The following is a 12,391-nucleotide window of genomic DNA, read 5'->3' as shown; positions in this document are numbered from 1 at the left end:
CCCCTCAGCCAGATCATCACAAAGAGTGGCTAAGGGTACAAGTTCCGAAGTGGAACAACTATCAGCCACCTCCTCTACATGGATGACATCAAGCTGTATGCCAAGAACGAGCGTGACATTGACTCCCTGATCCACCTCACTGGGATCTACAGCAAAGACATCGGGATGTCATTCCAAGTAGATAAATGTGGGTGAATGATATCTAGAAGAGGAAAGGTGATCGCAACTGATGGGGTTGAACTACCAGAAGGTAACATCACAGATGTGCAGGACAGCTACAAATACCTGGGGATCCCACAAGCAAATAGTTACCATGAGGAGGCAGCTAGGAGCTCAGCCACAGCTAAGTACCTACAGAGGTTAATGCAGATCCTGATAAATAAGCTGAATGGTAAGCATAAGATCCAGGCCATAAAAACCTATGCCCTGCCAGTAATCAGATAACCTGCGGGCATAATACCCTGGCCACTGGAAGAGATACAAGCCACTGACATCAAGACATGGAAACTCCCCACCATGCATGGAGGGTTTCACCCTAAGTCCAGCGTCCTGAAGTCCAACTGTACACAAAGTGAAAGGAAGGGGGCCAAGGACTAGTAAGTGTCTGAACTACTGTCCATGAGGAAACAACAACCCTCTGAGAGTACATCAAGAAGATGGCCCCCACTGACCAGCTGCTGAGTGAATGCCTCAGGCAACAAAAGCCTACCAAAGAGGAGCCTGAGGGATCATGGAAGGATAAGCCCCTGCATGGTACGTACAACCAACAAATTGAGGAATCGGCTGATATCGAGAAAACCTACCAGTGGCTGGATAAGGCCAGACTGAAAGACAGCACAGAGGCACTACTCATGGCCACACAAGAACAGGCCCTGTATACCAGAGCAAATAGAGGCCAGGGTCTACCATACCAGACAAGACCCCAGGTGTAGGTTGTGTGGAGACACCCCTGAGACAGTCCAGCATATCACAGCAGGGTGCAATATGTTGGCAGGCAAGGCATACATGGAGCGGCATAACCAGGTGGCTGGCATAGTAAACAGGAACATCTACACTGAGTATGGACTTGAGGTCCCAGGGTCCAGGTGGGAGACACCCCCAAAAGTGCTGGAGAACAAGCAGGCCAAGATCCTGTGGGACTTCCAGATCCAGACTGAAAAGATGGTGGTGGCCAATCAGCCTGACATAGTGGTGATAGATAAACACCAGAAGACAGTGGTGGTGATAGATGTAGCAATCCCAAGTGACAGCAGCATCAGAAAGAAGGAACACGAGAAGCTGGAGAAAAGGGGGGAATACACTTCTCCCTTCCTGCACATGTGTCTGTACATTTGCAGACATACATGTATATGTGTATTTTTGCTTTTGTTGTCTGACTCAAAATGTATGTATTGGTTCTATCATATCATTTTTATCATCATTATAATGAGCGATACAGGAAGTCGTTCCTGCCGCCTGCCATTGGACTCTATAATTCATCCTTCTCTGTCAGAGCTGTGCTCTCTTAACTGGAATTATGCATCAGCTCAGGTGCCCTCCAAACCCATTCAATTACAATAATTGTTTAATGTTCTAATCTTATTTCTATATTATTCTATATTTATGTAAATATGCTTATAATTTATTCTTGTTTTTATCTCTATGCCTACATTCTAATCTTATTTGTATTTTATTTTATTCTATTTCTATCCTTTGTAAATACACCTGCTGCTATTTGTGTCTATACACTATAGTTATATTCCTTCATGTCTATGGTGCTATTACAATTCAATTTCCCTACAGGGATGAATAAAGTAAATCTTGAATCTTGAATCTTGAGACTGAGATGGGAATATGCGGGTGGATAAGAAAAATGATTTTTAAAAAACTCTCTAAGTGCTTTAATATCTTTAACCTTGTGTACACAACACAGATGATAACAAACATTTTTACGATATTCTGTTCAGGACACAAATATGCATACATACTCTGAATGTGTTTTCATTCTATTATGTTGGGTAATAACTTGTGCCGAGGCAGCTACCTGCCAAGTCAAGAGTGATTGCAAACCATATCTCAGACTGCCTCCTCTCAGCGCTTGTTGGCCAACAATAAGAAAGACATTGTGCTCTACATTACCACATTAGCCAGACACAAACACAATAAAAGAAGGGCAAAGATCAGAAAGACCATAGAGCAAATGGAAGAAAGACAGTTAGAATGAGTTTAAAGAGGGGTCTCAATGAGGACCAGAAAGGCATGGAGGAAACATAATGTGTCAACAGATCAGCTACCTTGAGAGAGAACTGGTACATGGGGTGGATTTTATTGAGGTCGTTCATTATGAAGTACAATAAAGAAGCCTGTGCAGCTGCTGGTCGGTAGTGCTCCCGAGCTTCATTAATTTTAACCTCCGTCACCTTGGCTTCCTTTACCTACAGTGAAAATAACGCAAGAATGTGACACTCAAGGACACAGACCAGGACACACTTAAGACTCAGCAGTCAGCTAAACACAAAATTATGTGCTGTTCAATAAAACAACCTCCAGTGAAGAGCAGAGCTATTTCAATTGCACGGTTCCACTATAAATGTTTTCACACTGAGAACTTGAAACTGATGTGCTTCTTACTTTCTCTTCCTGTCTTCTGCAGCAGACAATGTACATCTGCACTAAATTTGTCACTGACAGACTGCAGAACAACATGTTATCTCACAGTGCTGTCTCATAAGTATCTTGAAATATAAAATTAGTTAGTTATACTCTTTTGAAATTACACAATAAGAATGTAGCTAAAGATGACAGTGAACAATATCCTGCAAATTACAGATCAAGCACTGCTGTTAAGCCGACCTGCCTGCTTTGGTACAGAATAAAGTGTACAATGCACTACATACTGTATGATATGAACAGTACGGCACTTTAACATTTGATCTAAGACAACTGTAAACCTGGAAATGTAATTAAAAAAAATCAATTGCTAAAATTTGAGATGATGCAACATGTGGTGAGCATAAAAATATTATAAAATGAGATTTGAAACTTTACTGTATATGAATAACTGCAATAAGAAGAAGATCAGAAGTGCAGTATATGAGCTGTAGGCAACCTTTTCTTCAATTTCAGCTGCGGTATGTTTGGTTATTTCCAGGTTTTCCACCAGCTCATTATCACCCAGGAAGTTTCCCGAAGCTGCGGACAGATGGGATAAGAGGTTGTCTTCCAATGTCTTCAGAGTGATCTTGAAGCCATTCTGCTCCTTTGTCAGGTCAGACTAATAAAATAAAGAAAAGCAGAAGCATCTTCAATTTTGCAAATCCACACAAGCATCAGACATTGCACACGGACATTAACACTATTTTTGATAGTCCGCGATATTCAAGGTGTGGGTCAAATTAGAGTATGAATGCTGAAGGGTGCCACAAAGGTGGAGTTAATCAATTTGGCATCAGTTATACGGGCACATAAAAGTGCTCCTGGCTGGATTAGAGGGATTCCGTCTAGTTACTAACATCAAACATTTGCTGGGTGACCTAACCCTAAATGTGATAAGACTGTCGATTTAGTCGAGGAAGTAGAGAAACTTTGATGGTGGAACACATACATCCATTGATGTATTTTGGAAGAATATGCACTAATGTAATGAGTTACCTAATCCTGCCTGTAATCCAAGTAAAATCATATTCAGACATTTTAAGGTTCAGCAAAATGAACCTTAAAATTTTAAGGTTCAGCAAAATGTCTGCCTCTTTGTCTGTTTTATTTTTTATTGATTCTCAGATGAACAAAAGGTTGGCCATTATTATTCTAATTATTTATATAGCTATTATTTATATTATATTTTTTATTATTTATTTGCCCTTTCTATCAGTTTGGCATTAGAAGCATTCCAATGTGTCCAATATTTTAATCATATTGGCCAGAATTGTTCATACACAACTGATCATCTTTTTTAGTTGTAAATTTAAAAAATCCTAAAGAAAAAAATATAAAAAACTGACCATATAAACATTATGTTAGTTTTTAAAAATATAGACTGATATATCTGTGCCACTCAGCTGCTTGAATTTAATATTCACCGCCCACCTATAGTTAAAAAAAACCTTGTAAATCTAATCCATAACTTTTGCTTGCAGCAGGGCTTCAGCAGAGGTAACTAATACAGGCATTTCATAGACTACACACATCCATGGTTCTCTGTTAATAGCTTTTACTCAACAAATGGATTACCTGTCCTCTAATAAGGTTTAAAACAGTACTTTTTATGCTCCATTTAAACAAAACATTTGGCCCTTTAAAGGCTACTGTTTGAAAGCCATTGAATGAGCAAAGTATAGTATGTTTTTACTGCTTCATCTCTCTTTAAAATGTGTGGTGTTCGGTTGAGCAGTTTTGACTAGTTAGAGTTTCCATAAACATTAGTCTCTGTGCTCTTGTAATTACAGGGATGCATGGTTGTATCATTCATCTACTCCAGTTTTGCTGGGATCTGATGTTGGTTTTTAAGCATCATGGTAGATGGAAACCCCCACCCACTTTAATCACTGCAGGTGGCAGCTGTGGGAGCGTTTCCCCTCCACAAAAAACATGCATTTCTCAGATTGTACCACAGAAAGTTAAAGAATTTTCTACTAATCTGCATTTTTTAACCAACACCTAAATAACTGGGTCCTAAAAAGGGTCCCAATACATACAGGTACACACATTTCAAACTTCGATAGATATGAACAATCAAAACGCCTTTTAAGATATAGCTTTATTTGAGCAATAGCAAATAGTGTAGAAAAGGTTTAAAACTAGTAAAATGAATTGTGTAGTTGTGCTTCCAACTGAGGCAAATAAAACAAAGGTATTAACAAAATTCACGTCAATTGTAAAATTGAGTTACAAGCTGAGAAAATTCACCAAAAAAGAGGCATTTGAGATATTTGCGAGATGTTAAGCTGAGACATTAAGGGGTCAGCTTTCTGTTACAAAAGCACATCATAAATTTTGAGTGGTGGACTTCTAAGCAGTGTGAGTTAGCTGTGACCTTCTGTGTCTTGGCACGTGTGTGTGTGTGTGTGTGTGGGGGGGGGGGGGGGGGGGGGGGCAATCCACAAAAAGCATTCTAAACTCGTTAGTTAGTAAGTTTTAAAGATTAACTCTCCTCTGGCACAGTGTGCTTTTAATTACCCTTTCTTGCGGGAAAACAAACACTTAACAGTCAGCAGAAGACACTAATTCGGATTAAAATGAAATATTCAGTCTATCATTTTTCTAGGCAAATGATTGCAGTGTACCATAGAGCTGCTCTGTTAATATCATTTGGGAAGTGGAGCATTTAGTATCTCATTAGGTTTGAATTATTTCAGTGCAAAAACTCAAATACATGCTTGTATGTGCACAAGGAGGTGGTGCTGCTACTTATTGTGGTAAAAGGTTATTCAGAGCATTATTTGAGTCCCAGAGCTTTTTTTCAATGTGCACCCTCTGATCTCAGCAAAATGCTAATTGAACAAGCTTCACTAAATCACAATTGACTCCCTTTTCACTGGAACTTGCTGAAGCAATATGAACTTAAAATAACTTTTTGATTTTATTTAGTCTGAATGTGCTGCTCCACTTATTTAAAATGCTTCTGAGTTGGCCATGATGAAAGACTACAGGTCTGCCTATAGAGACTTTATTCAAACTGGAACACCTCCAGAAAAGCCATCAAAATGCAAATAGAGCTTGGTGGGTGTTAATCTTTCAGTTCTGTTAGCAGACAAACTACATTATCTCCCATTTCAGATTTTTAGAGTCACATTTTTTTGTTTCTATTAGCTAATAAGAGGTGCAATTAAGGAACTTTGCTGTGTTACTTTAACACTACTTATTGATAGATCTAAAATGGCAAACAGGGGTTAGGCATCATTAGAAGCTGCAGCTTTGATCAAGTGAGTTTCCCATTGATTACAAACATTTACAGTCAGACTGTGGACCATATAGTGGATGTGAAAGTTATGTGCTGATCATTATCTCTCCAAAGCCAGCTGTGCAGCTGGCAAGCAAGTACAGAAGCTGCCATTAACTCCAACAGCTTTGAGCTACAGCTGTTTACATGTCACAATCAACAAAGTCGGCTCAACATGAAAGTCATTTACATCACAAAAGAACACCACAACTTAACAAATTTGACTCTGATTTGATCTTTGGAGAGGTGAATATATGATCATAAACAAGTGAAATCAAGTGAAAAGAGAAAAAGTTGCACCCTGGAGGAAATCACCAGGGCATTATTTGACTGACTTTAGGTTTGAGTGCAGCACACATTTGCTGTGGCATTGTTTTTATAATGTCTAGCTCATTTTGTCTTCTTAAAAACTTTATCCTTTTTGGGGTCATGGGGAGGGTACACAATGGACGAAGATAAGAAGGCAGGGTCCACCCCTGGATGAATCACCACTTCATCACAGGGCCCTATATGAGCAACTCAAAACCAATGGTTCCCCACTATCCTTCCAGTTTTTAATAATACGTTGGATAGTTCTCAACCCAGTTTTGGTGGTTTCTTCAATCTCCTTACATCTTTTCTCTGCTTGGTGCATGCCAATGATTTCATTTTGCACAACCACTCCCAAGGCTGAGTGACTGTTTTTAAATCAAACTCTGAACCTGCTGTCTTTATAAGACACACATTTTGTTTGAGATCTGTCCTGTTACAGGTGGACAGTGAAACGTGACAGCAGTGAAGTCCTGCTGCAGCTGTAAGAGAGTCAAAATATGTTAACAAGGAGCAATTGATTGCTCTCAGAACAACTAAACCATGTGAGAGACATTTAGAAAAGTTAGATAAATGTCAGAGATCTGCCAAAATTTTCACTTATACTTTCTCACCTTCAAATGTTCAAGGTCAGGTCTCTCCATGCTGACTACAGCAGCCAGCAGCTGGTCCTCAAGTCCGTCTTTAGTGACGGTAAAGTTTATTAAGGTGCACTGAGCCTGCATCTCAGGTTGGTAATGAGGGCTGGCAAGCTTGGTGTGCAGGATGAGGCGGAAACAGGGATTAAACTCACACTCCTTGTCTCCAATCTTTATGTACCTGTTAGGAAAAATAAGTATCAAAACACTACTCTTCATTTACAGCTTCTCTGTGAATCAAGGAAAGTAGGTACAAAAGGACTTCATGATGGGCAGTATTTCAACAGCCACGACATAATTACTTGCCATTATTTCAAAGATTCAGAATAGTTCTTACAAGTCCTGCTTCTTCTGACAGACACATTTCGAATCAACAATTCTAAAAAATATTCTGCTCACAAATCTGTTCAAAGTTTGTTTTACCATCAAAAGACAAAAACTGTGTAATCAATCTTGAAATATTTTCAATTTCCATATAAATTGTACAACTTTTTGATTGTATAATGCACGATACGCCATCTTGTACTGTAAACATAAAGTTTGTAAAGTTGTTAAATTCTTATGTATTGATACACATAATTTTGTCAAAATTTCCATAACATGCATGCAGGTAAGTTAACATACATTGCCCATATAAAAAAAAGTTGCAATCTGGAATTAAACAAGTAACCTAGTAACCATTGTAATATATATTAATGGCAATATCTAACAATGGTGCCAAAGCTGCCATTAATGTTAACAGTGTTTTCTGCACCATTTCATGCATACTATTATATCCACCTATGTAATTGCAAAGACGTAGGCGTGTTAATTATTGTTCATCTGTTTATTGCTAATGTGTGCATAACCCTCAGGAGTGCTCTTTTGAACATTATTAACAGTTTCCCAGTGTCACCTCTGAGGGTCACCAATAGCTAAAAAGCCCTAGAAATCTGTGTCTGCCAGCTACACATTTGGCATCGAGCACCGCAGATTTCCAAGGTTATTCCACTCTTGATTAATATGAACGTGAGTGTAGAAAAGTGTTTGTACATGAGGCACCAGTTCTTTCAGTCAAAGGACTTTTTCTTCTCTGATGGCATCAACATATTCAAAAATGACAAGGTGAGGATTCAACCATCTCACATTGTGAATTAGTGGTCCAGAGAGCACGAGAGGTCATTTTGACTTATGGCTTGGCCACTATCGATAAGACCGCAGTCCCAGAATCTTTGGGATGTGATGGAGAAGACTGAAGTCAATATAAGGTCCTAGCATAACATTATTGTAACTCTGGAAAGAAAAAGAAATGTTAGAAGCTAAAAAAATTCCACATTACAGGAAATGGGTAGTCAAAGTAGTTAAATGGAATGTTAGAACACATAAATGTTTATTTTTGGATGGGTCAGTGCATCACTCTGCATAAAGGGTATGTCACTTATGATAGATTGTATGATGCATGATGCCGATATATCCCCATACACTTACAGAGGCCAGCTTTTATACTGTGCACTCACGAACAGGATAACCCCCATTTCTCTCTGTGGAAAGAAGGCTGTCCTTTCACTTCACAGAAATGTGAACATTTTTATCTTATTCTCTGTAAAATGTTCAACAAGCTATTTAAGCATCACACACTCCTAACAGTGATTGTATATATAAGTGCTATGACAAACACTAATACAACACACAATACTTGGGAGTCATCTATGAGTCAAAAACTGACGTTCTTTGTATTCTATGAAAATAGCTTGACTGATGTTCTCAAAACATTTAAAATAAACATTAGAAATATCAATGATAAACGATTCACCTGTTTATGGAGATCATTTAAAAAGTCTGAAAAACACTTCTAATAATAAAAAATATAGATTGTCTAAACAGCAAAATTTACTAATCAGCAACAATGACATCTTTTTACCTGCCCTTCTTGATGGTTTCTCTGCCCATCAATGGTCCAAGAACAGGATCCAATGTTTCTTCTAAGTTCTCAATCAAAACTGCATCACCTGCTGCCAGTGCTGTCTCTATGGCATCCAGGTACCTTTAAAAAATATCAGAATCCTTCCACAAAATTTTTTAACATAGGAATATGTACTCATCTTTTTTCATAGCTTCTTTACCCTTTCTTTCCAGTGTGAATGACCTTTAGATCATTGCCATATTTGTTCTTGATCCACTTGATTCCTTGCAGCTGTGGGTCTACCATGAGTGGCCAACGCTGACAGGAATTGAGAATGGTGGCATTCTCGGTGGACATTCGGTCAGCAGGCAGGCCTTCATTTTGCCATGCCGCAATATCCGCATCATCTGTCAGCATGGTGAGAGGGTCCAGATCAGGCGTCACTGGGATGGGAACCTTAAAAAATAAGTGGGACAGAAAACATTGCTTGGTTATCCAAAATAACCACAGTTCTTAGAATAACATGAGTGAGGTTTGTCATGATGGGATGCAGACTCCTGTTGCCCTGACAGAAGCATTTATTGCAATCTGCCAATCTGATTGGCTGGTAAAAAGTGTTCAACCGTGCCACAGCCAGTAGTCCCATCTACTATATAAGAGTTTGGTGAAGAAGGCTCACCAGCGTCTCTTCTTCCTGAGGTCTCTGAAGAAACACCACCTCTCTTCAGACATCCTGGTGAACTTCTATCGCTGCACCATCAAGAGCATCCTTACCAGCTGTGTTACGGTCTGGTATGGGAACTGCTCTGCCTCAGACCGGAAGGCACTGCAGAAGGTGGTGAAGACCGCCCAGCGAATAGCTGGAGCTTCTCTTCCTTCCATTGAGGACATATACAGGAGGCGCTGTCACAGGAGGGCCAAGAAGGTCACTAAAGACTCCTGTCACCCAGCACATGGACTGTTTACCCTCATGCCCTCTGGAAAGTGCTACAGGAGCCTCCGGACAAAAACCACCAGGTTCAGAAACAGCTTCTTCCCTACTGCTGTCTCCCTGCTGAACTCCAACCCCTCTCACTTTACCTCCCTTCAGGCGCAATAACCCCGTCTGGACTGACTGATTGTACATTCACGCTATTTGCACTGATTACATCTGTTGCAATAATTGCACTATTTACATCTGTTATTTGCACTATTTACATCTGTTATTTGCACTACTTACATCTGTTATTTGCACTACCCACATCCGGTTACTTGCACTGCTTTCCATACTTTGCACATTTTTACCATGTTTTATCATTATTGTATAGTTAAAACATTCACATAGTTAAAAACTGCATAAATAACCTCTATTGATTCCCGTAGGAAATTCAGCACCATAGTTACAGCCTGTATATATATATATCTTGGTTGCAAAGACTTTTATATACCGTTTACATATCTGTGAACATATAGATTGATATCATAAACATATATCATTGTGTGTATATATTGTATATACCCATCACAGTTTTATTCGCTACTTAAGCACTTCTGGTTAGATGCTAACTGCATTTCGTTGCCTTGCACTTGTGACATGTGTAATGACAATAAAGTTGAATCTAATCTAATCTAATCTACTATAAGGAGTGCATGTGGATAACATCCCCTCAATTCAGGAAGCAAACCTCTTCTCACCGCCCAGCCAGAAGTATTGTTCAACGAGATACAAATCTTAATGTTGAACCATAATGTTCCTTCAGTGTCTTTCCATGGGATATGGCAATTCCGGTATTGCCCGTCCCGTCCCGTCCCGTCCCGTCCCGTCCCGTCCCCTCCCCGATCAGACCCAGCAACCAAAGACAGTCTGAACTGGACGGAACTGCGTCGAATGAAGTGGCACTCTCTGCAGTGAATAACATGGAACGCAGGTATAATCTGAGAAAGATATCTCCTGTGCTGGAGTTGGCTTTTTTCCATATTTATCACCACACCCAATTCTACTATGTATTTCATGACAATGTCTGTGTGAACCCTGGCCTCCTGCTTGGACTGTACCAACAAGAGCCCATCATGCATATAGGTGGTCAACGATATGCCCCGGCCTCTGAGCGGGGCGGCGGCAGCAGCAGTGTACCATATAAAAAGCTTTGGGCTGAGAGAGAGACCACAAAGGAGAACCTGGTATTCATAGCACATCCTCTCATAAGTCAGATATATTGCCTGTGAGGGGCTAAATGGGAATGGGAAAATACGAGTCTTTCAGATTCGGGGATGAAAACATATTGTTCGGACTTACTGCACTCAGCAGTGCTGTTTGTGTCAGCATACTGAACTTGTATTTCCGCAGAAACTTGTTCAAAGCCTGCAAGTTTAGGGCGAATTCATGTTTTCCTCCTTCCCACATTTGGGAATGAAGAAATATCTGGTGAAAAAAATCTGACACTCTGCTCAGGAGATACAATAGAAAATGGTCTTTAATCTAACAGAGAAAGGATTTCCTCCTGTAAGACTTGAGCTGATTCCCCCTGTGCTTGTGATTGTATTTCACCAGAGAAGCGGGGAGGGACGCGGGCAAATTGGACACCCATGGCGAGGTTGCATTCACTGTCCAGTTTTCTAGTTTGTAGCTGAAAGACATCTTGCAGCCTCTGTTCCATCACCAGAGGAGCTAACTGCTGTGGCAGAGCTGCAGAGGGCTCAAAAGCCACTCTGCTTATAGACAGGGTATTTTCGCTTGATTTGGCTTCTTAACCATCTGCACCTTTGTCTCGTGGCTTGGCTGTGACAGACCTTTTACACGAGAGGAACAGTGAATGGCAGGATGCTCCATCCAGAGAGAGGAAGGCAGTCAGGCTGCTCTCTTTTTCTTCTTCATCTGGGAGACTGTGGTGGGACTGCGGTCAGGGCAGGAGATTTTCTGTGCTAGCCAGCTCAGGGCCCTTTTTTGGCCGGAGGGACAGCTGGACTGTTGCAGCCACTTTGGAATTTTGAAATGGAAACCGGATTGAGCAAATGATTTTCGCTTGTACTTCTTCTTTGCCTCACATCTTTGCTGCATCAACATCAATGCAGAATCAAAGATGCCCCTTGGGACGATTGGCATATCTAGTATGTCACCCCTCTCCCTGTCATTCAAATTGGCAAGTTGCTTGTTCCTGAACGACAATGGTCACCATAACCTTGCCCGAGGCCTGGACTGAGACATACTGGATATGGAGGGACAGGTCAGCAATGACTGCCATTTCCTCCCATGCGTCAGCGTTCTGCTCATCAGCGGCTGCCCAAACCAATCTTCCTGGTAGGCAGTAAGGATGGACAGAGCGCTGAGAGCAGACTTGAACCGCTCAGGCTTGGTTGGCAGCATCAGATGCCTGAAGGAGGATGCAGGCTTGTGCTGCCTGGGCAGAGATGTGCAGCTACAGGGGCTTCCATGGAAGGCATCAACAGAAGTCAGAGTTCCAGTCCCAGGATAGGGATAGTGTTGCTGTATGAGCAGTTACTCCAAATTTTGGACAGCCCGGCCAGCATCTCGGGAAAGACAGGTAGCTGTTTTACAGCACGCCATAGTCTCCTCTGGTGTGAGGATCTGTGGCAGTAGCCTTTTTGTAGACAAGATCGGAAAAATGGCTGTGGCTAGCTGGTGTGACAAAGGCAGAAGCTGGTGAC

At 40.8% G+C, this 12,391-nt stretch overlaps 1 protein-coding gene across 6 annotated transcripts in view; it reads right to left on the bottom strand.

The window, feature by feature from the left end:
* LOC130538166 (dynein axonemal heavy chain 9-like) overlaps positions 1 to 12,391 on the bottom strand; it is a 152,975-nt gene that overhangs the window by 37,892 nt on the left and 102,692 nt on the right. For all 6 annotated transcript variants that reach the window (XM_057055548.1, XM_057055538.1, XM_057055563.1 and 3 more), the window contains 5 exons: positions 8,967 to 9,202; positions 8,765 to 8,887; positions 6,841 to 7,045; positions 3,089 to 3,253; positions 2,274 to 2,414 (listed from right to left, as the gene is read on the bottom strand). In XM_057055548.1, the coding sequence (XP_056911528.1) occupies positions 2,274 to 2,414; positions 3,089 to 3,253; positions 6,841 to 7,045; positions 8,765 to 8,887; positions 8,967 to 9,202 (870 nt within the window). The remainder of the gene's footprint in view (positions 1 to 2,273; positions 2,415 to 3,088; positions 3,254 to 6,840; positions 7,046 to 8,764; positions 8,888 to 8,966; positions 9,203 to 12,391) is intronic.

This window comes from Takifugu flavidus, chromosome 1, assembly GCF_003711565.1.
Source record: "Takifugu flavidus isolate HTHZ2018 chromosome 1, ASM371156v2, whole genome shotgun sequence".
NCBI classification, from domain to species: domain Eukaryota; kingdom Metazoa; phylum Chordata; class Actinopteri; order Tetraodontiformes; family Tetraodontidae; genus Takifugu; species Takifugu flavidus.
This window is presented reverse-complemented; position numbering and strand designations above follow the sequence as displayed.